At 40.4% G+C, this 27,021-nt stretch overlaps 1 protein-coding gene across 1 annotated transcript in view; it reads left to right on the top strand.

Moving 5' to 3' along the window:
- Positions 1-27,021, top strand: part of SPIDR (scaffold protein involved in DNA repair) — a 204,624-nt gene that overhangs the window by 52,816 nt on the left and 124,787 nt on the right. The window contains 4 exon segments of the mRNA XM_050892140.1: positions 1,437-1,644; positions 1,647-1,692; positions 11,817-11,917; positions 25,725-25,944. Coding sequence (XP_050748097.1) covers positions 1,437-1,644; positions 1,647-1,692; positions 11,817-11,917; positions 25,725-25,944 — 575 coding nt within the window.

The raw sequence follows: 27,021 nt of genomic DNA, 5'->3' as shown, positions 1-27,021 counted from the left end.
CAGTTGTCAGACAACCTGTGTGGAGAGCTGCTTACTACATTAGACCAGAGGAACAGGCTGATTTTTTTCAGGACCTATTCTGTGATCGGGGCAGCATGATCTGGAGCAAAGTCAGTCTTTGGGGTTTTCCAGTTCCCTGTTGATAGTGTGAGCCTAATGTTTTGCATTGGGTTTTGGTTCTTTCAAGGATCAGGCTGAGTTACTTAACTTGACTGTTCTACAGAACAGTTTTGTGCAAGCCTCCTTGAGCTGGGCTAGTGCTGGTGGTCCCAGTGATGGGACTGTTACTATGCTTACTCCACCACAACTTGCACAGAGTGGGGTTTTTTTCCCAACTAGCTCCTGAAGACTGAGGCCAGCTCATGTTTCTTAGTCCTCTGCCTATTTCAGAGTTTTAGATCATTTCATTCTGTACTAGGTAAAATGCCACTTTCCAAGTATTTTTGCTTAATACTCAGTACTTTAAGAAATACTGGGTCAAGAGAGCATAATGTACAAAACAACTGTGCAGAGCTCACCTTAGGGTGCCAGCCCAGCTGCCTTGCCCTGCTTGTACAGGAGCCCTAGAGGAGAGTAAAACAAGAGGAGCCAAAGCAGGTGAATTTTCCCTGCCAGCCCTCTCCTCGGCCTTCCACGTCTCTTTACAGACTTGTTTTTGGGCCTTCTCACCCTCTCCTCTCATCTCTCCTTCAGTGGGATGAGTTCAGTGTGTCCTGTGAGTTTCTGGGAGAAGAGCTCCAGCGAGGTTTTATGAGTCCAGCCCTGCTTGCTTGCGGCCCTGGCTGCTGACCAGTGATAGATCCTCCCTGGAGCTAGCCGGATGCGGCCCGATAGCTGATGCTCCACTTCTGAAACCTTCCTGGGAAGCTATAGGCCTGCTGGACATGGGTGAAGGCCAGCTTTAGTGGTCAAAATCTTGTTTTAACAAAAGGTTACATACTTTTTGCCAGCTACGAGTTCTCAAGAGGCATGTGTTTCTTCCCTCCATTCAGACTACGGAAGGCGGCCTTCTTTCTTGAATCCCGATGTGAAAGCTCTCTTTCTCTCAGCTTTCCTGCCAGTCACGATCCCTGTCACTCATTAGCCTCTTTCTGTTTTCCTGAAAACTTGCTGTAATCCCGACACCTGTCTGGAAACTTCTCCTGATAGAGATAAGCATTGGCTTATCATTTTGATAAATTCTCCAGATCTAGTTGTTTGAAAAAATAAATGTTACTCATCCCAGTTGTCCCTCAAGAGGTGGTCCTTATATTCAGGAGTTCATGCTGACTTACAAAAGATTAATGTGCATTTACAATGAAGTCGTCCAAGTTATATTAATCAATAAATTGGCATTCAATTTATGGATTACTAGGGAACATAAATAACTGCCTACATAAACCTGTACTATCTCATTAGCATTGTGTTTAAATAGCTTTATATTTTTATTTGTTTAGACAACTTTGACAGAAATTTCTGAGTATTCATCTGACAACAACAGCGTGGGAGAAGGAGAGACGGGCCTGGTGACCACTACTCCAGGATCCACTGAGAGATTATGGTCAAGGTCAGGAGTGGACACGGGGGATGTTACAGCACGACCGGCCAGCGAGTGGCTGAGGTCTGCACAGGCCCTTCTCCGCACCCCTGGGAAGCAGGCGGGCAAGGCCCCCGAGCCCCTGCTGAGTCCGCGAAGAAGAGGAAGCTACTGAGGTAAGTGCGCTGTCCGCCTTAAGGAAATTTTTTGATTGTAAGTAAAAGAATACTTACAGAAGAGTAGGAATGCATTTCAAGGATAAACGTTTTAAGAGATGCAAATTCAAAAAACTTAGAGTGTCATTTATCGGTAAACAAGCAAACAAGGCAAGAAATAGTTCAGTTTTAAAATCTGTGGTGGAAGCTCTTGATCTTGAATTCCTGTGTACAAATCGATACGGTTTTTGCACTTCTAATACTGCTTTACAGTGCCTTACAGATGTGTGACTGGACATACTTCTTATTTAGCTTGTAGTCATTTCATTGCTTTGTGCCTCTCCAGATAGTCTGCAAAAATGCTGTACCTCTGATTTTTTTTTTTTTTTTTTTTTTTTTTTTTTTTTGGTCCTCTCCAGATTTGTCAGGGCAAAATTATCCAAAATACTGTAGGAAAGGGGTGGATGAGCAATAGTGCTGAATAGTGCAGGACAGAGTGATATTTAGGCAAAGGCGGGAGGTATTTGTTAATCTGAAATTTAAATCTCTGTAACTAAATTAAATACATTAAAAAGATACCTAACTGCTGAAAGAAAACAGCCTGAGCCTGAGCAGTGGAAGTCTGATGTTCACAATTCACTATTTCTCTAGCTAATTACAGTGCAGAAATGGTCACTTCCTATATTGAATTAACGAAAGTTGCTTTAACTTAAATGGTATATGTGAAGGTATGCCTCAGGCTATGGAGACTACAATTACACACAGTGCTGCTATAGATATCTATTGTATTTTTAACAATGTGGTTCTTTCTTTTTTTACAGCTGATTCTATGTACAGTAATCAATCAATTACTTAAAAAGTAAATCTTCACTTTGGTTAAATAGCCATACCTTATTTTTTTCTAAAAATGTTCTTGGCTATTTCAAAATGCTGACTGAGGGAACAGATTTGAAAGTCCTAATTACTGAGGATCTCTATACTTAAAAGTGCTTTGCTTGTGCAATCAAGCTTTATTTCTTGTTACTTTAAAAACATAAAGACACAACTGTACTAGGTCAGACCAAAGCTGTAACCCCTAAAAATGCCTGTTAGTGGCCAAAAGCATGTATGTGTGTAGGTAGTAAGAACAGGACAAGTGTATAGTGGTATTTTGCCCAGATGCACTTCCAGCTTTCAGCAGTTTAGTGCTCAGGAGCTGTTTGTTACCCTCAGTGGGTTTGTCTTTTCATGAGTTTGCCCAGTAGTTTTCTGAAGCCATAAAAACTTTTGGCTGCTGCAATAACATCCCAGGGTTAGGAGTTCTGTAGCTTTAACATGACTTGAATCTGCACCTACCAGCTTCATTTGATGACCTCTACTATCAACAATCTTAGTGCAAAAATATATTTTACAGAAAGATACTCTGAAACAAGTGTTTAAGAGAATAAATAGCTTTAAAAACAAACAAACAAACCCTACCGACCACAATGATATAGAATGTAATCTGTCTGCAGTGGCCAGAGGAGCAGAGCTTGCAGGGTTTTTCACTCTTCCATCCTGTGGTTCCACCTTGGGTTCCTTTGGGAACAGGGAAGCAGGCAGGAAATTCCTCAGTTATGAGTTTTGTTTATCTAGTTATTTTGCTTGTCCAGGTAATTGTTGTCTTTTCGCTCTTCCTGTTCAGGGCATTAATCCTACGTGTCTCTCTTTCCCATCCTTCCTTTTACTGTTGATGGAGAACATTTTCATTGGTGTGCTAACAGTGGATATAAGAGTCTGCATCCTCGGTAGGAAAGCTCAGGTTTTCAGTGTTGTGGATTGAAGGCCAGTTTGGGGAAAGGTTTGTCAGCTTCTTGATTGATGAAATGACAACCCCTTCTTTCTGATTATATAGCTAAAAGTTACATAGCAGTTGTTGGCTTGTCCTTTCTCCTTCTTTCCCATCTCTGCTGCAGATCGAGGCCACAGCAGAAAAAGCAGCGAGCAGGGGAAATCAACCTGCAAGCTGGATCTGGCCCATGGGCTCCCACTCGGATCATTTGAAACTGTGCAGTAGGTGGAAGAGAGCCAAGTGCCTCTGCTTAGCCGGGCTCTCTTTTTCAAGGCTGGTGCCTAGGGAAGCACGGGTTGAGCGGAGATGGTGCATGTGGTAGAGCTGCCATCTTCCTATGTGAATTCCTGTGCCGAGAGGTTCTACTCCAAATCCAGACCGTATTAAGTATGCTTACTTCATGGAAGAGTCCTGATATAGGTAGAATAGGCCTCCTATGGTTTTGTTTCCACTTTTAAGAAAATAGAAATTATTTCTATTTTCATCTCTCTCTGCTGTTAGAGATGACTAAAGCTATCTTCAAAAGTAGAGAGAATATTTTTAAAAAATTTTAGCTTATATTTTCTGAAAAAATCTTATACCATGTGTAACAGTCTCTTCCAGATTCTTTAGGCACGCTGCAATCTGCATTTATATTTGCATTACCTGATTGCAGCTATGCTCCTATTACCTCAATGGCTACATTTTTCTACGCAACCTCAAAGAAAACCCCCTAACACCCCCTGCCCCAAATCCCAAACAAAACCAAACGAAAAACCAAAGAAAAGAGCTGTAACAGTCTGTGGAAAATTCAAATAAGTTACTTTCTACTGTCTTCTCCTCTTGGAATCCTCCTGATGCTAAAATGGAAATAGGTAGTTGCCTGGATGGGAGGGAAGAGTATTGTTTGTTTGATCCTGTTATAGATGTAATTGTCATACACTACAAAAATCAAGATGTAACCAAACCAACAGAAATCTTCAGAAGTAAGCTAATTATGGATGATTAAAATAAATTCTGCTGATCCTAGTGTTAGAAATTTGAGTGTAAATTCAACACCTTTGAGTCGAAATAAAATGAGAAACCCATCTATGTCCCCAAAAGAACATGCACAATATACAATGTTGCTTACGATGAGTGAAATTTGAAGGGGCATGTTGTAGTCCTCCTCTGCTAGGAGTTAAGTGGGGTTTTGGAAAGTGATTAGCATCTGCAGACAAGAAAGTCGTGACAGAAGCAATTCTTCCCCCACCATGCCTACTGACTGGTCTGTTCTGTGCCCTTTTGCCAAATTCTCGTATGTCTTCATGTATCCCCTGTAATGTTAGTTTTTGTTTTCAAAATTGTTCTAAGTAAAGATTGTTCTTCTTTCTACCATGGTCCGCAGGGGAGAGCAGGTAGTCTGTATGGTGTTGTTTGTCCTTTGGGGGTGTTTGTGGTCTCAGGCAGGTTCTGAAGCAACCTGAAGGGCAGTGCTGTAGGAGGTGCCAGACTGTCATGCTAGTAGCAAAGTATCATCTCTTTCATTTGCAGCCATCAATACCACTGCTCCTGGACATCCTCACCTTAAACATTGGTTTTATACACCATCTTGTGTAGCCACCTTCCTTTAGTTAAACAAAATTGGTGATGGATGGGTGGGAGTAGTATAATTTTCCCCAGTATGCTGAGAGATAAATGTCATTGTATTGCACCCATGAGCTATTAAGAGAGTTGATAAGGAAGTGCTACTAGTGGTACTTGATATCGAGTTGAATTGCCTTGGTGATCAGGTCAAGAGGTGTTGGGTTTAGATGTTCCTGCCCTTTTATTCCACCACAAAGTTTCAGTTTCTCAACTTGAGTCAACGCTGCATGGGAAAATAATGCAAGTGATTTGCAAACCTGAGGGGAGAGAGTATATGCTGCAACTAACAGTTTTCCGCAAGCTCTTCTTTTTAGATTTGGAATTCATGTTAATGCTATAAGGTGAAATGTCTAAACTGCACTAGTTCCAAGTCTCTCAAAGTTCCCTTATGAAGGAGGGGAGAAATGAAGAGTATTGAAAGTTTCAAAGTTTGTTACATAGGTTAAACCAATAACTGGGTTCATTCAGTATTTATAAAGAAAAAACTCAAAATGCACGCACTCAGCTTTTCTTGTCTACAAATAAACCTTTCTTAAAGGTTTTATGAATTGTTTGTTTTTTCTAGCAAGATTTTATTTCCATCAGAAAAAAAAAAGGTCTGGGTTTCAGTGCAGGAAATAGATAAGTTATATAATGTTAACCCTACTTCTAAATCTGTCATGTTGCAAGAGCTTTTAGCTGTGAAGAATAGCTGCTTTAGCTTTTTGTTTGTTTTTTTTTTTAATATTTGAGTGGCTGTTTTTAGTTTAGTTTAGGGTCTTTGCTTGTTCTACCACATAGGAAAAGAAATTGTGTTATGCTTTGATTCCAGAAAAGTAGCCCACATTTAACAAACAGAATAATGCCAGTGATCATGATAATGTTGGTTCATCCAAGGTGGAAATTTATAAATCTAGTTGTTGAGTCAGAGCTTGAGGGGGGCTGATCTGTAAAGCTAAAATTACTCTTTCTGGTCCCTTGTTACTTCACAAAGTCAACAGTTTCTCTTCGGCACTGGAGAGGAGGTGGGCCTCTGTAGAGGAGACTTGCACTTGTGTGGCCGACATTCTTCAATCATGTCTTTCATACGTACCCATACTATTTTGTACACTGAAGGAGCACTTGGTAGTGACTGTCAGCATTCAGTGTTTCTTATTATTTTGCAAGTTGTAAACTAGCTGATAATAGCTGATGAGTTTGCAGTGTTGACAAATTAAATGCCAGCATGCTTAGGGGTCATTTTTTCTTCTTTAGCAAGCACCCCATGGAGTGGAAATGGACAGCTGAGTGTTGCAGAAGTGTATTGGGTTTGCGTGGCAAGGTTTTGGTAGCGGGGCGGCTACAGGGGTAGCTTCTGTGAGAAGCTGCTAGAAGCTTCCCCTATGTCTGATAGAGCCAATGCCAGCCGGCTCCAAGACGGACCCGCCGCTGGCCAAGGCCGAGCACATCAGTGATGGTGGTAGCGCCTCTGGGATAACATATTTAAGAAAGGGAAAAAGTTACTGCGCAGCAGCAATTGCAGCCGGAGAGAAGAGTGAGAAGATGTGAGAGGAACAACTCCGCAGACACCAAGGTCAGTGAAGAAGGAGGGGGAGGAGGTGCTCCAGGCGCCAGAGCAGAGATTCCCCTGCAGCCTGTGGGGAAGACCATGGTGAGGCAGGCTGTCCCCCTGCAGCCCATGGAGGTCCATGGTGGAGCAGATATCCACCTGCAGCCTGTGGAGGACCCCACGCCAGAGCAGGTGGATGCCCGAAGGAGGCTGTGACCCTGTGGGAAGCCTGTGCTGGAGCAGGCTCCTGGCAGGACCTGTGGACCCGTGGAGAGAGAGGAGCCCACGCTGGAGCAGGTTTGCTGGCAGGACTTGTGACCCCGTGGGGGACCCACGCTGGAGCAGTCTGTTCCTGAAGGACTGCACCCCGTGGATGGGACCCATGCTGGAGCAGTTCGTGAAGAACTGTAGCCCGTGGGAAGGACTCACGTTGGAGAAGTTCATGGAGGACTGTCTCCCATGGGAGGGACCGCACGCTGGAGCAGGGGAAGCGTGTGAGGAGTCCTCCCTATGAGGAGGAGGAAGTGGCAGAAACGTGAGATGAACTGACAGCAACCCTCATTCCCTGTCCCCCTGCACCACTGGAGGGGGAGGAGGTGGAGAATTTGGGAGTAAAGTTAAGCCCAGGAAGAAGGGAGGGGTGGGGGGAAGGTGTTAGGTGTTTTTAAGATTTAGTTTTTATTTCTCATTATCCTACTCTGATTTGACTGGTAATAATTCCCCCCCCCCCCCCCCCCCCCCCCCCCCCCCCCCAAGTCAAGTCTGTTTTGCCCATGATGGTAGTTGCTGAGTGATCTCCCTGTCCTTATCTCGACCCATGAGCCTTTTGTTATATTTTCTCTCCCCTGTCCAGCTGAGGAAGGGAGTGATAGAGCAGCTTTGGTGGGCACCTAGCGTCCAGCCAGGGTCAACCCACCACGAGAAGTCATTACTTCACCAGTTAACTTGGAAATATGAGAGGAGTTCTGTCGTTGCTTTGAAAAGAGAGAAGGAGGGAAATTGCCCAGTCCTGAGATGGGGATATATATTTGTGTAACCTATAGTGTTCTGAAATCCATGGAGTCCTGATTATAGTGTATATGAGGAGACAATTCAATAATGAGATGCTTAAGCGTTCACTGTTCTTAAATTCAAATGAAATCTGGACAGGAGTAAACTTGGATGAATGTGGGGTTATTTTTGGTAAGTGCTCCACTGAAAGAAAACCTTAATAAATAAACACGGAGAGATCTCCAGCACTTCAGAAAGATTGAAAATGACTTTTCAAAACACAGCCTACTCACTAATGCTCTTTCTCGCCCCTCCCCCCCCCCCCCCCCCTTTTTTTTTCTGTTATCCTCATTGGAGTTGGAAGTGAGAGGCCAGCAGCCTGAGAGTCACAGATCAGGCTCAGTGTTACCTTTTGGTGATACTTGTCACATGGTGGCACAAAACTCTTCAGTCTTGCTGTTGAAGTTTGTGGAAGGGGGCAACCATCAGAAACTAAGCTTTTGTACTAGATGCTGAGCTTTCTTATGGTCGTCAAAGCTGTCTTTCATGTGGATATTGTTGGACATGGACAGTAATGGCAATGTGTTGTTTTAAATACTGTATTTCAACAAGCTTAGATTTAGTACGGAAATAGGATATGGATTTCTGCTTGTTAAATCTGTCTGCCTTCAGGGATTTAAAGGAACGAAATAGTTGTACTGAAAGTTTCATGATTAAAAATAAAAAGGTTGTGGGCAGTAGAGATTGTATCTGAGCAGTTTGGCTTCACTGAACAGTCTTTGCATTAACAATTTGCCAAATGCGTTCAATTTGCTCATATTAAAACATTTTGGGGGCAAGTTTGAAGTGCTGGTCAGTATACATCTCAAATTACAGGTTTTTTTATTTAAATACAGTTTGTCAGTTCCCTTGATTACAGAAATCGTACATTAGTAATCAAAATATTTGCCAATTATATATATACACACACCAGATGTTGGGTTCATCACAGAGGACAATTAAATGCATCATAGGGGCTAGATCTGTGTAAAAGAGGGAACTGAATATCTTTTTCTAAACTTCTTGAAGTGGCTAGATGCGTAAATAAATACAGACTGCAGATTAACCAAGACCTGGTACTGTAGAATCCAGTCTCCACCCTTGATGCCAACAAACCTCTGATATCTGGCAAAATTAAGCCAAACAGTTTCTGCAGCCTGAAAAGCTGAAAAGCCAGGAAAGCTAGGGGATTTTTCAGAGGGATAATGTGTGGACAGCGAAAAGTGAATATTATTCATCTCTACCTTGTATTACCAAAATAAGCAAAAAGTTACTTCCATATGATAGAATCTATGCCAAAAAATGTTAGTCCCAGTAAACCCAGTTAGCTACCAAAGACGAAATATAAAAGCTCATTATGTATTTAACAACCCACAGATGTGCAATTGGGAATAAAATAATAGTAATTTTAACCATTTAGCTTTTTTAAAACATGGAGTTGGTTCTTGCACTGAAGCCGGCACCTGCTTAATACCATGCTCTGCTTTGCGTAAGCTCTATGTAACTCTGATCTCTCATCTGCACATCCAGGAGTGACTCTGACTGTATAGTTCACAGTATCTCACAGCACATACACAAACATTTTCAACAGTGTGGGCACCTGTACTGTATGAGAAGAAATTAGTAGTTTTCAAATGCCGTTGTCATCAAATCTGTTAGAATATGTAACAGAAAGCACCTTTTCCTTTGTTTGTTTTTCGTGTTTGAGCTAAAAAGGAGGTTGATCCTTGTGGGTTTGGGGTGGTGTTTAAATTTCTTTGTTTCTACCTTTTAAAAAAAAAACAAACATAAACTACCAACTCTCTTGCCATAGAAATTCCTTTTGTGCACAGCATGTCCTTGAATTGTATTTTCCAATTTCACAATGTATGAAACAGACATTATAAAAAAAAAAACATTTCCAATGACGAGCTGAGAACCTCTCAAAAATGCATTCTTGGTTATATTTTATATTCTGCAGCCAAGCAGATGCAAAATGCTTTATGATGTTTTCTTTTTTTAACTGCATTTGGAATGTGAATGGAAGGATGATGATTAATAAGTATCAATGAATTTTATTAGCACAAAGAGCTGCTAAGGAAAGGCACAGTTTTACTTTTCATGGAACTTTGTGATAACTATTATTCTAATACAGACATGGTTAGCAAATTAGTAATGAATTTGTGTCAGAGAGACCCTCCCTGGTAGGCATATCAGGCCTGAAATGGGAATGGTGTATTACTGTTGTGTGCAATAGCCACAAAACCAGGAACTTGCTTTCCTTTGTGCTACAGGACGTTCCTGCCATTTCTAAGCCTAGCTGAGCTGGCATCTACCCATTCCAGCACGGCTCGTGTAGACCACGCAGCCAAGCTGAATTACAACTGCATCTGAGAACGGTTCCCTGGCAAGAAGAGAAACTGGGCGGACAGTTTGCTGGAGTTTGTAGAACTGTCTTGCCCACAAGCGTTGCGGTGCAGTAATGCTTGAGTACTCAAGTTTTGGGGGAAATGTGGCTGAGCAGAGTGTTATCAGCAGAGTAGATGATCCTGTATGAAGTTCTGTGCTTGACTGTGCTGCTCTTGGTACCAAAGCTTCCACTGCACTTCTCTGTATTAGTTACCCCTGTGTCTTAAAGTCCGTGTTGAAAGCAGGTTTAAACAAAGTTGTTAAGTTCACCTGGAAGTTCACTGGAGCCCAAGATTTCCTAAATATTATTGTTTGTTTTCCTCCTTAATATAGCAGGTTTTATAGCTTGTTAAGTGTGGGTTCTTTATTTTGGGGGTTTGGGGTTTTTTCCTCTTCTGAAAGAGTCTGAGTTTCTCTCTTCCCTGCCTGAACCACACCACCCATAGAAGAGATGCAGTAATGTAAACTACAAAACTTTTATGAATCATTCTGGATCAAATGTGGCTCTCATATTTCAGAGTGTTCATTCTGTGATCTTTACTACTAAGATGTTTAGCCATGCTATCTAATAATTCTTGTGATAGTTATGATTTTGTGAAGTATATAGTTGTTCATTAGAAATTCAGCTGAGACTGCTAACTACTTTTCATATAAACTGTTGACTCGTCTGCAGCTGAAATTGCTTAGTAATTGCTAACCAAAGAGAGATTTTTACAGCCTACCTGAAGTGCTGCTTAGCCTTTTTAGCTGCTTCTTGGTTTCCACAGGTGTGAGCTCTCCCAGTTTCACATTTGCAGTGTGAGCTTTACCAAGCTATTTGGCTTTTTTTTCTAAACCAAAAAATTGTATTCATGTGCACAAATAATCATAAGGTGGTTGTATGTTATCTCTGTTGATTCCTAAACCAGTTTAACCCAAGGACACATTTCACCTTAGTAGAAATCTTTATTGATATACTGGATAGTACTTGTTGTGGAAAAACTTACACTATAAGGAAAGAATAAAGTAGATTTTTATGCAAATAACTTCTTTGAAGCCAAAGAAAAATGCTCAAATACTCCCATAGTAGTCCAAAGCTCTTTGTAGTAGCCCAAAGATAGCTTCCAACACATTTGTCTTTTTGTTCTTAAAGTGAGAAAGTATGTCTTCTGGCTTTGAATCCAGGGGTAGGAATTGCTTTACTGTTACCTTAAATGTATTTGTACTAGATGCCACTCCTCTGCTCCTCACCTTGGGAATGCTAGATTAATTTCATCTTGGAGAGTGTTCAGACCACTGAAACTGCACACTTGACCCAGCTTGTGAAATGAATCACAGGGTCAAATATGGGTAAAAGAATATTTTTGTGATCACTCCTTGCCAACAGACAAACAAATCTGTGAGGAAAAAAAAACCCAACCTGTTGTAACCGGTGGTTACACTGGTTTGTTTTGAATTCACAATTGTCTGTAGTATCTATCAGGATACATGCATAAGTGCAAAGAAAAGTTGGAAACCTTTCGTTACAATCCTTGTGTTAGAGACAGTACTGAAAACATGAAGATTTTGGACACCCAGATAGTGAAAATGTTTTATTGTGTGTATTGACCCTAAGTTATGTTTTATTGGGAGTATATCCATTGGAAAAATCAAAATTAGGAGAACTAATCTGCAAAATGTAATTTTACTGTGTGTTTCTGTCTCTAAGGGTCGAAGCATACATATTCCATCTGTCCTATGGCTTGTCACTTGGCAAAATGGAATACCGATTCCTGGCAAAATTGAGCATTCCTTTATTCTCTGCAGGGGTGGGCTAGCTGAGAGGTTATGTCGACTGCAGAACAGAGAAAGATCTGCCATTAGCTTTTGGAGGCATCAGTGTATTTCAGATGCTAAAATCGCCTCAGGTAAGAAGCATTATACTTATACTGCTGTGTGAAAGTATATACTTACATCTGTGTATATATGGCCCACATAGGGGTACAATTGAAGTTTATATTCTTTGTGATTTTTGCCTGACTTGGGTCTAATGCTCTCTTGATTGTCTTCTGAGCTAATATTGCATTTCAGCTAAATATGATGGTTTATAACGTCTCAGTCATCAAAGTGTTTGAATGTAAGGGGTGAAGAACTTGTTTTAAATAGCCTCCATCTAGACTTTTCACAGCTCCTTGATTTCCAGCATCACCTGGGGAAATGGTGTTTCCAGCAGGTTTCAGGACAATTCAAGGTTTAATTTATGGGTGTGCAGATGGTTTTTTGGTTCTTGTTGTGTCTTTATAACCACCTTTTCCACTTTCCTTGTTCAATTTTCTTTGGTTTGAAGTCAGCCGTATTCATGGATAAATGCTGAAATTGTGAATGACAGTAAATATGGACAAATAGAACACAACCATGAAATGAGTGTGAAGCATAACTACAGTGGGCACTTCACTTAAAAAGAAGCAGTGGGAGTTATGTGAATTAGTTACAAGTGACTGATAGCACCACCTTTCAGTAGTATTTCTTGAGATAATGGATTCATAGAGTTTAAGAGTAAAGAAATGGTTAGATTTTTTTTATCAACTTGGTGTGTGTGACTGCAGGCTACAAAATTTCAAGCATTTATTCTGTATTAAGCTGACTACTTGTTTCTGAGCACATATTATCTTCCATTTCTTTTTCAGAAAGTCCTCTGGTCTTAATTTGAAAACATGTGGATGAGGGAATCTATCACTTGCCTTGAGAGTTTGTCCTTAATTCCACTCCCAAATTTTTAGAAGTGGGTTTTCTTCCAAATCTGAGTTTGTCTGGCTTCAGTTCCCCTCTTTTGTTTCTTGTAAAGCCTTTCTCCGTTAGATTAAAGAGCTCTTTAGTATGTGGCATTTTCCCTCTCTGGCACTTGCATAGCAAAATCATGCTGCCTCACAATTTCATAAACTAAACAGACTGAGCTCTTTAAGGCTCTCTAAACCATTTTTACCAGCCTTCAAGTGATTTGCATGGCTTTTTACAGAACTCTCTCAAACTTTTCAGCATGGTCTTAAGAACAAGGACAGCTACTCTGTATGTATTCTTCCAGTTTTAGTCTCATCAAAACCATTGGCCAAGTCCAGTTCACTATTCAGCCTCCTGCAAGTTCGAGGCCTGTAATAAGTGTTTGAGTCTGGTTTGGCTTTGGTCACAATGTGATGCTGGGACTTCACGTTGAATTGATTGTCCAATATGATTTTCATTACTTCTGTAGCTGTGTTTTCTGAGATCCAGTTTCCCACTCTATAGCTACCATTTGTGTTTCTTCTACCTAAACACAGGGAAGTAATTGTGCTGTATCCAGGCCTGCTTCATTTGAGTACACCCAGCTAGCCATGCAGTTCAGATCATTGTGTATGTCAAGCCTGTCCTCTTTTAGTCACAAATTTGCTTGAATTTGTGGTATCCACACAGTTTCTTATTTTTTTAACTTGTTTTTATGTCATTAATGAAACCATTTAATAGCATGAGTGTTTACTTTCAAATCCTGCTGGAACTGCTCTTAGTTATGATGCTCCACTGGTAAAAAGCTTCAACTGTAATTCACAAAGTTAGTTCCATGAAATTTTTTTTTTTTTTGCATTCCTCTTAAAGGGTACATTACTGATAGTGAAAATGGTTGTTTTTTCATAAGAAGGTTGTATGATTTTAAGTCACACCCAAACTGTTGGCTAAAGCTAGTCTCACAGTTTCTCACTGGAGCTTTAGAGGGCTTACATCCCGTGGCCACTTGCATGCTAGGTGTTCAAAATGCCACCCATGTGGAATAGCACGTTATATTTCTGACCTTAATTCCTTACTTATTTTTCCAGTCACTTTGCCTAGATATGATGTCAAGCTAGCTGGTCTCCAGTTATTGTAGGTCACTTTGTTTGCCCTTCCTGAATACTAGCACAATATCATCATCCTTTCAGTCTTCTGGAATTTCCCCAGTATTTGAAGACTCACTAGAAAGTAACATCAGGGAACCAGAAGTGTCTTTAGCCAACTCTTTTCAGAACTGCTATGTTGAAAATTATACAGGCATGCTGACTTAAAACCAATCAAGCCTTCTGCATGTTGTTTATCCTCCACTTGAGTTACTAATGAATAGGAGGTTACTTTATCATTCTTACGTGGTATGAGGACATCCTCTTGCTTATTCTGAAATATGGAACAGAAATTGATATTGAATAGGTCTGTCTTTTTAATAAAATGAAAATTTTTAGTGTTCTCTATAGTAATGGACCTGCAACATTGCTAATATGCTAATATTCTTTTTGTCCTAGCTTCACATGTGTCATTACAAAACCTTGTGTTTGGCTGCTCACCATTTTGCTAGACTTTAACTCCTAGGCTGAAATATTCCATGCTAAACATCTGCCTCTGGCTGAATTCCTTTCTTTGATTATTCTTCTTTCTTTCAGAAAATGAGTCAGAATTCATTAGCCTTTTATGAGAAAAAGGCTATGGGAAAATACCTTGCTCTATTCTAAAGTACATTTAAAAAATTCTGATGAGTGTCTTCAAGATGATTTAGTTTTGGCAGAAGATGAGCCATTTCTGGGATATGCCTTTTGGCATCATGGTGAAAATCTACAAGAACTTGGGCAAGTTAGAAGTCTTCAGGACAAACTACTGTTTCATTTACTCTGTGAGCATTTGCTAAAATTTCTGAAAGATGATGAACATGCCATAATTTAGGAATACACTTCAACTTCACCGCTTAAATTTCACTTCCAATTCCCAATCCTTATTCCAAAATAATAAAATAATAAAATAATCATTAAAATAGCTGTGATAATATTTTGAGGATATTTTTTCATCTAGGGTAAAAATTTGTTTTTGATAGTTTTGTTCTCAGAATGGCCATACTGTTTCATGTCACCAAAATAAAATTGGTGTTTGGTTTGGAAAATTAGTCAAAATGGTTGAAATTTTAGTAATGTAACTAGATAACCTTCTAATTGCTTCTAGTCTGGAAATGTGAAGTGTCAGCACAGCAAATGCATACCACTTTCAGCTTTCATCTTCTTAGTTTCATACTAAGGGTGTCTCACTAATCTGAGATTCTTCCTGGATTTTGTTTCCCCTCTGTTTTGCCCAGTAATATTTCTAAACCACATTGTTTCCAGGACTGTTTCTGACTTTGGCAACAGAAGTAGAGGAAAGAACTTCTCAAACGACAAACTCAAATGAGTTATCAAAGGAGCCCAAAGATTGATGCAGAGGATTGAAGTAACTTAGTTGCTGGGAGAGCTGTCACATTATTTTGGATATCCCATAGACATGCAGACTAGAAGTTCATTGTTAAGGCAAAGGGGAGCAATTTCAAATGAGATCAGTTTGAAGTCCTCCTTCTATTTGAGATTTAAGGAAAAACATTTCCAGAAGTGTGGGCTGTTCCCCTGTTAAGCATTTCATGTTACAGAATTTTATGCCTTTGTTTTGCTGTTCTTTACTTTTATGTTGTATCGACGTCCATGTTATCCAAAACCCCCTTGTTTTGGCTTTATTTTTTAAAAATTCCTTTCTGTTTGCTCCCCTGACCCCTTTCTGTAAGTAACCATTGTGGTTTGGCTGCCTCTTGGTCACTGGGATGAATCACTACCCCAGAAAAGAGCGCCTCCTTTCAGCACGCACTTTCTGGCTTTTATACAGTGCATGGGGGTCTCACTTCTGGCTGACTCGCTCCGCAGGGTAGAAGAAATCTTTGTGCTTTCTCCATTTTGACAATTTTGGGTCAAGACTACGTTCAGCAGCCTGTCCCTGTGTCGGGATAGGCACTCACTAAGGATGTGCATTTTTGCAAGGTGATTGGTAATTTCACTTCTGTAATCAGGCTAACCATATCAGACAGAGGCCTGAAAGGAGAGAAGACCAAAGCTTGCCCATGCGACACAGTGTTGGTTGGATGCTTGCTGGGGTTTAGTTCTAATGGAGATGGATGTCAGGCTCTTCGCCACAAATCCAGAATTTATTTTTCTTCACAAGATGTAAAAGGGAGGCTGAGAGGCGTGCAGTCCCCATAACAGCAAGTCTCCAATCAGTCAAGCTGATGGTTTGAGAGTACTATGTGCAAGGGCTTTTAGACCACTTGCAAGCTTTTTTTCTGTATGCGGTGCTGCAACTTCCCTGTGAAGTTTCCTGTTTGGGCAAAGAGGAGATCTGGACAGTTGAGAAGAGAGGTGGGGGGGGGAGGAAAACCAACAAAACCCCAAACCTTTTTCCTGTCAACATCTGCTGGTTATATGGGGATTGCATGATGCAGAAGAAAAAATAGTGCTTTTCTTAGTTACATTCAGACAACTTCCCTGTCTATAGGAGAGGACACTAACAATACTTGAAGCAAACTCATGTAGATTCCTTCTGTAACTTCTGAAATTTTACTTTCTATACATTTTATTTTCTATTGTTTTTCTTTTCCTTGCAGTTATCATCAAAGCAGTTCTTTACCTAAAATGCAGAAGCATATTATTCTCTAGCATTTGTAATCTGATACAAGATATTTGATATTTGTTGGCCTGAGATTAAGATTTGGTACTGGATTACAATTGAATTTGAGTAATAAACTGATAATAAACCCGAACCACTGATGTTTCCTTCCAAACTGCTCCTTCCTCTCAGGGGGAAGGAACCTTCAGGGGGCAACAGTTCTTCAGTTTGCTGAGGCAAGTGGAACACACACATGAGGGGAGGAAGGTGAAGCCCTGGAGATGAGGACAGGGTTTCACATGTAACACCACATTTTCAGGAAGGCTGAAAGACTTACAGAAGAGGACATAAACAATCACTCCCCTGCTTCCAGTTTCAGTGACTAGTTAAGGTGATGGGAAGAAAGGATTTTAGCAGCTTGAATACCATGAGGCTTGCACAAAAATTTATCTCTGTGAATGAAGAAAACAAGGGTAGTCCTTAACAAGGTTTCCTTTTACCATGCAAAATTCTTCTAAAAACACGAAAGTCTGAGCTTTGCTAGTTGTTGGTTATTTTCTTAGGTCTTGATAGTTTGTTCTATTACTTAGGAGTTAATACTATAAATAAGAGATATGGCAAGTTACCAAATTTATGTTTGTCTTTGGGTTTGGTTTTTTTTTTTTTGCTAGCCAACTGTCTGAACTTGTTACAGCATTGGGAAGGAAAAAATCAAATGTAAACTTGTCTTTTTCAAACAAGAATTCTTTGTATTGTTTTTGTTTTCTTATGAGAAACAATAATGGCATGCACAGACAGTTTAAGTAGCTTACATATGTTCTTATAAAGAATGTATAATGTTTAAAGCACAGACAAATTCAGCAGCCTTTTTAAAATTAATATAGATGTGGCAAGAAGCCATCATCCCTGCAAGACTTGGTGTATTTTTGAGAAAAATCTTTTTGAATGGCTTCAGAAGTTACCAGCCCAGGAAGAATAACAACATGTATAGATCAGAATTGCAACCAGATGTTTTTGTACAGGCTGTGAAAACATTGGAATCTCCACCTGGTTTTCAACGCTGACTTTGGATTGCAAGGGTCTGCTTGGTATCTACCTGCTTGCCGAGTTTGTTATGCGTGCATCTGCAATATTTTACATGAGCGAGGAGGGAGAACAATAATGGGATGCTAAGCAAAAGCATGTTTTCCTTTTGATTTATGCCTGTAATTTGACATTTTATACTTTTTACACTTGAGAATGAAAGTAAAACTTTGTGGCCTGAACCAGAAAATGTAGGCTTGGCTATTCTTCCACTGCAGATAGTAAGTGCTGTCCCAGGAGGGTGTCTAGCAACTGCAGTTTTGGAACCCACATTAGAGAATTAGAAGTTAAATGATGTTAGGATGAAATAATGCCTTTGAAAAAAATAACTGAGGAAGACAAATTTGGAAGTGTGCTGCTAGTTTGCTTTATTAAACAAGGCATAAAGTGGGGTTTTCTTTGTTTACTTCATAATTCCATAATGTGTATCTGATCCATCTATCAGAACCAAATGCAGAAACTGACTTTCATTCTTAGTGCAGTAAGTACTATTCCCAACATCAGTTGCCCAAGATTCTTTGTACTTTCAGTGGGAAATATTATTTTATAAAAGCTTTTCGCTAGCATTAGTAGAAATTTGACTTGAGTGTAACACTTGTATTCTTGTAGTTGGTATTTCTAAAGAATTTGCCAGTTAAGTAAAAGTATAATTTAACTTTTCAGCCATGTTCTTTAGAAATGTCAACTATGTCAGGTACAGTACAAATTTGCTTCTAAACTGCAGTTCATAGATATAATTTGTTTGATAGCTCTTTGAGCAAAAGTAACAGTAATTTGTTTTTCTTAAAAGCATCTGTCCTTCTCCCGTATCATTCAGATATCATTAAGATCAAGAATTGTGCATTGTGACTGTTTAGCTGGTAAGAACAAATACAGGTTGTCCTGACTGCCTTTGCACAAAACAAATATTTGTTAGCAGTTTTTCAAAGATTAACGTGACTTCAAGCAATCTCATCTTCCTCCCAATCCCTTGGGTTTTCTTATGAGTTTGTCTTGTTTTTTTCAGAAAAGTCTACTTGCATGAGTATAATTTTTCTATTGATTTAAAAGGAAGGTGTTAAAGTACTCTTGCTTTTGCCTCTTGTCCTGCTTGCTTGGTTTCTTTCATCCACGTGACTTTTATGGGGTAAGTCTTGTGGCTGAGGAGTTTCTCTGTTATTTTGTCATTCTTGCTTTGCATGATAGTCCACATGTATATTTACTGGTAGGGGTGTGTATGTGTTCTTTATTCCTAGAGACTTTTTACTATCACAGTAATAATAATTTCCACTCTGCTCTTCTTCATGCTTGCATATGAGTATAGATATTTTTTTTTTTTTTTCCCAGAATGCTCAGTGGAGCAGAGCTGTACACTGCTTGGCACTTTACTAAATTCCAGTCTTCTTCTGTGTTTGTAAGATCTGTTCTGTGTGTTTGTAGTTCACTGCTTTCTGCATTGGTACTGTGGCCTTTATAAAAATTTATTTTTACCTTGTGTCATGTATGATTGTTCCATTCAGTTGCACTCAGATGGGCATATCACGTCCTTCAGCCCTGTGGGTGACATGCTGTCCCTCAACATTGCAAGACTTTTAAGTTCTCATGGAAGAATGGAAAATTGAAGAATTCAGGAGTACCCGCTGTCATAGAGTCACCCTGCCTTTGGTTTGTTCTTGTTGATGTGGTGGTGGTGGTGTTCCTGTTGTTACTTACGCTAAGCTGATCGGCATGGAGGTGCACTGGCTGTCCCAGCTAACACATTCAAGTCACGTAGAATGTGGTAAATTGCCCTCTGCCCCAGCTTCCTCTTCAGGACCTGGGAGGTGTCGCATACGCCAGTTTGTTGTCCTGAAGCACTTTTCCTCACCTTGTAGGTCTCATAGGGACTGCTCTCCTGCTGGAGTTCTATTGGCTGACTCTAAAGAGAGTTTGTTACCTTTGGGAGCTTTCTGTTCGAGGCTACAGGTGCTCTTTTGGAACACTTGAACAGTAACGTTTTAGCAAAATTCACTTGAGTGAGGTGAAACTGTGTGTAGTCTTACTGATGTCAACATCTGATGGATTTCCGTACATCAGGTCCCATGGATCCTCTCCCTGCAGTGTGTTCAGCTTCCTGTCACTGCGTAGCAAGAGAAACATAAAATACGCAGTCCCCAAGGGATCATCATTTTTATATTTTTCTCCTCATTTGTCTTCCTTATTGGTAGTTACGGAGTTATTAAAACAAACTTTAGAGTCATATTTCAGGCACTGAAGCCAGAATGTCTGAACATTTATTTATTTTTTTTTTAAATTGTGCTCCTCGATGTTTTTACTTTTCTCTCCAAACTGCTTTTTGGTTGTTAAGAGTCAAAGCAGACTGGCTTTCTTCTTAGCCTCCCTCCTAGGCTGCTCTTGGCATGGCCAGTGCATCATGCGTGACCATGTACATTTGGTGTTGATGTGGCTTAAATATATGCATCTGCTGTGAAGCAACTTCGTTAGATCTGAAGATTAAGGGCCTTCACTCTGCCAGAGACTGTAGAGTCATTCTGAAGTTTTCAAAAGGCTCAAGATCTCAGGGTCTGTGACCTCTAAAGGAACGGGGAACTTCCCCCCCCCCCCCCCCCGCCCTTTTTTTAAACCCTCCTGGAATTCAGAGTAATGCAGAACATCTGCAAAGTACTGCGTCAAAATATGTTTTGATGTCATGGTATATGACATGGTATATGACTGAAGGGCAGCATCACTCTATGTACTGAAATAATAAACAGAAATGAAAGGAACTAACCAGGGAAACTGATGCATTCAGCGTGAAATGTGTTTGTTCATCTCCCATGCACTTGAAATATCTTTGTGGATTAATTGAGCTACTTCATGTCCAGGTTGCAAATTGGAGTGAGAGACCGACATCCCAGAGGTCACCTGGAATTAAATAACTGACTAGAGACGTAAGAGCAGATCTGCTAGGTGGTCAAACCAAAAGTTCCTCTAGCTTAGGTTCCTGTTTCTGGCAGTGACAAGAGGTACCAAAATGCCTAGGAAAAATTGTAACAGGGCTAACACTTGATGATATTTCCCCAAAGTATTCTCTCAACTGTCTCCTGAAGATCTCTGACTCAGGGACTTTCTGAACCAGAACTAGTATCTGTGTTCTTAGTAGTTCTAAATAAATTTTTTTTCTCCTACCAACAAGTTACTGGTTGTTTTTCTGAACCATGCATACAATATAGACCTGTTTTGATCACACAATTGTGAAGTATCAGGCTTTTTTGGAAATTATGCCCAAGGTCTTTGCCAGGTTTGTTCCATTACTACTGTTGCCAAAAAGACCTTTCCCTGTGATTTCAAAGGTTTTGCTAACAGTAGCAGTGAGAGGTTGATGTCCCATTTGCATAGGTTTGGGTCAGGATTTCTTCATTTATCTCTGAGGAGCCTGAAGATGTGGCTCCTGTGTATGCTGGTGGATGGTGCTGAATCTGCCTGTCCAGCCCCCTCATGGCAGGGCTGCTGGATGGCTTTTGTCAGAGCTGCTCGTTTCTTGGCTGGGAAGTGAGGGAGGTTCTTGTCAATTGCAGAGAGGCTTCACCAGAGATACCTCCCTGCTTATATGGCTTGTTCCTCCCACCAGTCAGTCTCTCCTGCTGGTTGCACTCATTCTGGACCACTTGTGAAGTCTGGAGGAATTAATTTGTTTGATCATGGTCCATCTAGCAGTGATTTCTGTCTGTTGCCTTCCAGTGGGTGGCACTTACCACAGCAGTGTTCTGCAAAGGGCTGATGTGACCTTTACGGGTGGAAACTAACCCTGCTCATCACGGGTACCTGATTTTTCTTGTACTCTGGCCCTTCTGTGACCAACATTTTGAATCACTAGTAGCCAGCATGTTGCTGCATGTCTTTGTGAAGCTTTTTCTTCTTATTGAAAATTCTGTTAGAAGTGAGGGAGCATTACAGGCCCTGGTGGCAGATTTCCCCTCCATTTAAATGGTGCTCTTTAGAGTAGGCATGTTGTACATCCCAAATACCTCTTCAAAATTCACACTCAACCAGACTTATCAGTGCATTTCTATCTCTCTTCATGGCACTTAGAGCCTTGTGTGTCAGGGACTGAATTTGTACTTCATGCCCCTGGGATGAATGAGCTCTCTGTTTGTATTCATGGGGCCAGATCTTTCAAATGATCCTTGAGCCTGTGTCAGTGGATGTTTTCTCTGACTTTCCTGCTGACTCTGTGTGAAGCCTACAGAGAGGTGCTGGAAGGGGCAGCTGTCCGTGCTAGGCTGTGTTCCAGGACCGCTGAGCTGCGGCAGCCCTCTGTCACCAGGAGCTGAGTGCCCCGGGCTTTGCTGAGAAATGCACCTATGTCCGACACTGATCAGTCAGCTATCTGGGTTTCCATCTTTATCTACCTCAAGCATTGCACTGTTGCAGAGGCATATAGCACCAAAGAAGAGCTTTGTTAAGCAGTCCTCAAACTGCTGCTTAAGTGGAAGATTTCTAAATGCATCCAGGCAGCTGTATGCTCACTCTCTGTAAGTGTGCATGTGGACTTGTCTTTCAATGGGAGAAGAAAGGTTACCTTCAAGTAAGTAAACTGCAGTTTTTTTAAACGAACATTCCACAGGTACCTGCTGTTCTTATTCCTTCTCTCTTTCTCAGGGTCCCTCCACTATATAGTGTTACGCCTAGAGTCAGTGGTTGAAAGATAACACTAGGTATGCTCTGACCCATGTTTTCATTATCATAGTGTGGTGTCTGTCCATTGTGGACACTGAGGCTCAAAAAAGGTGAAAGAGAGTCTGGCCAAGATTTGTAGAACATACATACGCTTATGGTATCAAATGTGCCTGCGGACCATGCACCTTGAACAGCCAATATCTCTGTTCAGTGACTTCATCTTTCCTGTCCTTCCTGTGTGCTGAAGGAGCTTCTCAAGGACAGTCCAGCCTGGGCACTGTAGGGAAAAAGAAGTAACTGGATAGTGTTTGAAACTGGCTTAATCCGCCCTGGTTGGGCTGTCACTGAAAAGAACCATCCTCCCTCAGTCCCTTCCTGCCCCACCTCCCCCCTTTCCATCACTTGATTCTTCATCTTCCTAGTATCTGCTCCTGTGCTTTGGTCGCTTTGCAATTAGCTGGATTAGCTCATTGATTTTGTTAAAAACTAACCCTGAAGAGAGACATTCATGAGTGCTCTAGACAGCAGAATAGGAAATGAAGGAATATGCCATGTAGGAATGGGCAGGATTGCAGCACAGTTATTGCTTGCACCTTCTTTAATACGTATTATTGTGAGGTATTCTTCCTTGTTTAAGATTACTAGGTATTGCCATGCAACCTGCACATCTGCAGGTTTGAATTTCTTGGGCTGTAATTCTGCTTTGCAAATGAAATTAAGTGAATGAGGACTTCAGCAAGCAAGCGAGAACTTCTGTGAATTATCCAAGGGTGAAAGAGAACATTGCAAAACCTTAAAGTAAGCTTTTCACACGGATGAACAAACAAGTAAACTTATCTGGAAACTGTAGAAATTGCAGTGATCCAGCCCATCTCCTCACCCACAAATTTTCCCTTCAATGTGCAGCCACATATGTTTGCTTTATTTTTGATTGACATAACAATACAAGAGCCAAATGAATTAAAAATGAAGCTACATTCTGAACTTTGGTGTTTTATCACGTGCCAGGAATCCAAAGTGCTTTGCCATGTTGTTCGAGAGAGCATTCTATCATCAACAGTAATAATAATTTCTGAGTAATTAAATTAAACTATCTCTGTGCATCTAAATAAACAAATAGATTGTGGTTCTGTAGAATGTGCATGTGTGCCAAGTGTGAGACTTGGCTAGTTGTTGAAATTGTGCTGCTTTTAATGTAGAAGCATTTGGCTTCATTTAGTATCAGCTCTCAGTGTTTGCACCAACTTTAAGACTGGCTTGCAAGAGACTCTGGTACCTTGGTAGGGTTTTTTCCTCCAATGTCTTTTACAAGCTTTCATATAGATATAGTTCTTGATTTACCTAGTATTTTTAACTGTTTTATAGTCAGAGGTATTCAAAAGAAAAATGTTATTAGGTTGTCATTCATTGTCTTCAACCTGCTTTATCAACTGAGTAACATATACGCTGCTGACCAGTAAGAATTGTCATAAAATTCTGCACGTAAGAAATGCATAGTTCGAAAGTGATGAGCAGTCTCTCTCATGAGCTGTCTTAATACTTTTTTTTTTTAATAAACTGTTGGTGTGTTTCAAAACTGAAGTTGATCTTTTTTTTGTGACTTGGTTTTTAAAATGGATGAAAATGCAAATTGTGCAGTATGTCTAGAGGGGAGAGGTAAATGCTCAGTTACTTTGAAGGCTGAGAATTTTTGTGGTTGGGAGAATTTGTTTATGCATGCCAGATGACTTGGGGTTGACAGAGGACCACAACTGCAGCTAGTCAGGCAAAACAGAATTCAAGTGTGAATATTCTAAGTCCTTGCCTTTAGGCATAGAAAACTAGTCCGTGCTCACACTTAGCAGAAGTTTGCACATAAGCAGACCTTAACACAGTGCAGTGAGTGTTTGGAGTGGCACTGTGATGTTACAGCTTTCTCTGAGAAGGTGATAGTGGTGAGGAGTAATAGCCGTGGCAACCATCTCTCTTCATCAGCCAATCTCAAAGGTCTTGGCAGAAAGGATCGGTTGTCCTACTCCTGCTTCTCAGATCTGGAAAAGAAGGTCAAGCTGTAATGGCTTGGGGGACTTTCTGGTGGAACCCTTTATCCTGCTGGAAAATACCGGTTCATGGGAAACAGAACGCTTTGCAGAAGCATGTAGCATGTGATGAAAATTTGGTTCACATAAAAGTGGTTTTGAGAACATTTCAGTTTTATATTTCAAAATTACTTTATTTCAGTTTCAGTATAAAATGTAATAAAGACTGGGGAATACAAAACAGGGACAAAATAGTTTCTTTTTTTGTAGAATTTAACTTTATTTAATAAATCTGAAGGTTTTAGGGCCCAGTTTCTTTGGTTTGGGTTTCTTGAGGGTTGGGTTAAATTTTTTTTTGAAGTTTCTCATAACTGAAACTAAAATGTTTTGATTTGTTTTCCAAAGGAAAAGCATTCACAATTGTGAAATGGGCCTTAAAATAAACAAACAAATAACTAGTACAACTCTGCCATTAAGTTCCAGTATCACGTTCACAGTTCCTCCCCTGCTTCTTCTTTGCTGTGGGAAGACAATAATTTATATCAGCTGTTTTTCTTGGGATTCTGTGTTTTTCCCAACGCAACTTGTGAATCAAAATGGGTAGAATCGGGGCTCTACTGCCCCTGTCCTCTGGCACCCTGTCTTTCCCCACTAACTGCTCATAGCATTCGGCAGGTAGATAACAACAATTCTCCCCTCAGTAACCAGAGTGCAAATCTGAGCAGGGCTAGGTGAGAAAGAGAAGAAATCTTACATAATCTTACAGTACAGACCCAGGTCTGTCTGAGTAGCTGTTGCCCCGTGCAGGCTGCAAAGGGAGCTAGAAGTAATTTCATTTCAGTGCAAAGTTGTTTCTTGTTCAGCGTAGCCAAAAGTGCTTAGAATCGAACTGTGGGGATGCTTCTATCTGTTCATGTTGCTTTAAAACAAGAGAGCCTTCTGTATCCTGATTGCCTACTGATGAAATGGATGATCAGTTTTGCAATAGTTATTTTTAGGCAGTGCATCTATCTCCCTCCCTCTTTCTCCACATTCATCTCTAAATGTGAATCATCAGCTTTTAAATGCTTTGTACTTAACAGGTACTCTTCTAACTTGGTCCCTGACAACTGTTGCTTTGAGAAAGGTCAAGGAGGGCAAACACAGCTTCACTTTTAACACAGTGTGATTATTCTGTTTTTAAATAAATTTATTTTGTGCAGTATCTAATAAAAAAAGACTGAACAAAGTGAATGAGTTGCAAGATTAAAACATTCAAACATGGTGGGAGAGGGCTTCTTGTAAGGAGTTTGTGACTTCATTGGTGTTTGGAAGAAGTGCAGGTAGGCTTTTGTCTCCACAGGTATTAGTATCTATAAAGAAAAGAAAAATAACCAGAAAACCTTAACCTAAGTCTTTTGGTGGGACAATGTATTCTACTCGTATGTGGATTTTTTGCAGTCAGACAGATCTGCAGAGAGCAGAGGGATGTACGTCTTCAGAGTGACAGAATATCTTTGTCCTCACCCAGACTTTGCATTTTTATTTTTCATTTTAATTTACTTTCCAGATAAATCTGGTGTCTTAATTGTGAAGATCTTAGAAATGTTTGAGGAGTGTACAATACAAGTTGCCATCTGCCAGCAGCTGGAACAGTCTCCTGCTATGCTTTCATCTGAGGATGCTGTCATCAATGCAGGAGAACCAATACTCAAAGTCCTCTTTGCGAGAGAGACAGCAGCTCACCTGAAGAGCGGGCCACAGGATGTCATCCACATCTACCCTCCATGGTGAGTAGGGAGAACTGGCCACACTTGCTGTAGCACTGCAGAACAAAGTGGGGTCGGTAGAATGTTGGCTGCATTGTTGTAGGAAAGACCTTGGGGGGTAGGGGGGGAGCAGGGCTCTCTTGTGGTCATCTGTCTCTGGCAGCTGGAGAGACTTCGACAGATACCTTAAAGATAGCTCAGATAACAACTAAATGTGTATCGTAATGCCTCTAGTGTTGCTCAGGGCTTCAGTTTTGTTTTCACTTAATATTTTCATGTTTAAAGCGATAGAAAGGCCTGAGCAATGTCTTATCAATGATAAGGCCAATAAAGTGCATACTTTCTGGTAGCAAAGTAGTTCAGGAATGCTCATCTGTTGCTGTAAGTGTGGGTATAATGTTTCAGTGGAAAAATCTGTATTAACTGTATAGCATTCAGAAAAACAACATGCAGCTAAAAAAATGGAGGGGGGGGGAAACCAAGAAATGAGAGATTCACACTTTTTGGTAGTTCCACATTGCTGCTGCTGTCACTGTCTTCAGTTCGCCAAATCCCTCTTCAGTGCAACCTTTTCTGGAATTTTTCAAAATGTTTGGTCTACATTTGTGATTTTTTCTGAATTGGATTACTTTCCTGATTTTAAGGGGTAGCATAAAGCGCTGAGATTTCTAGTAAAGCAGCTGGTTGTTGGTAGCTGTAGGTTGGAAGGTCTACTGTTCATAAAAAGTCAAGAGAACTTTGAAGTGGGAATATTACTCCTCTTTTCACTCTTCTCCACCCAGATTATAAAAGAAGAAATATTTTTCTTCTTAAGTATTTCAGCATTCATTACCTGAGTTTTAGCCTCCAGCTGCAGTAGAATCCTGCCTGTAGTGTTTCATCATATCCTTTTGCAAAATACTTTTTCCTGTTTTGCAAAGGTTTTTGTCTTCATTGATAGCTGCAAATCTTTTTTGGGTTCCCCAATTTGTAATCTTTCGCTTCTAAAATGTTTAACTCTTTTTGGAGGCGGTTCAAAAATTAAGGGAAGATATTTAATCTCCGGTTTATTATGGCTACAGATACAACTATTGATAGTTTAGATGTAAATAGATCGGT

Source organism: Gymnogyps californianus, chromosome 2, assembly GCF_018139145.2.
Source record: "Gymnogyps californianus isolate 813 chromosome 2, ASM1813914v2, whole genome shotgun sequence".
In the NCBI taxonomy this organism is placed as follows: Eukaryota; Metazoa; Chordata; class Aves; order Accipitriformes; family Cathartidae; genus Gymnogyps; species Gymnogyps californianus.
Note: the sequence above shows the minus strand (reverse complement) of the source record. Positions and strands in the feature narration are given on the sequence as shown.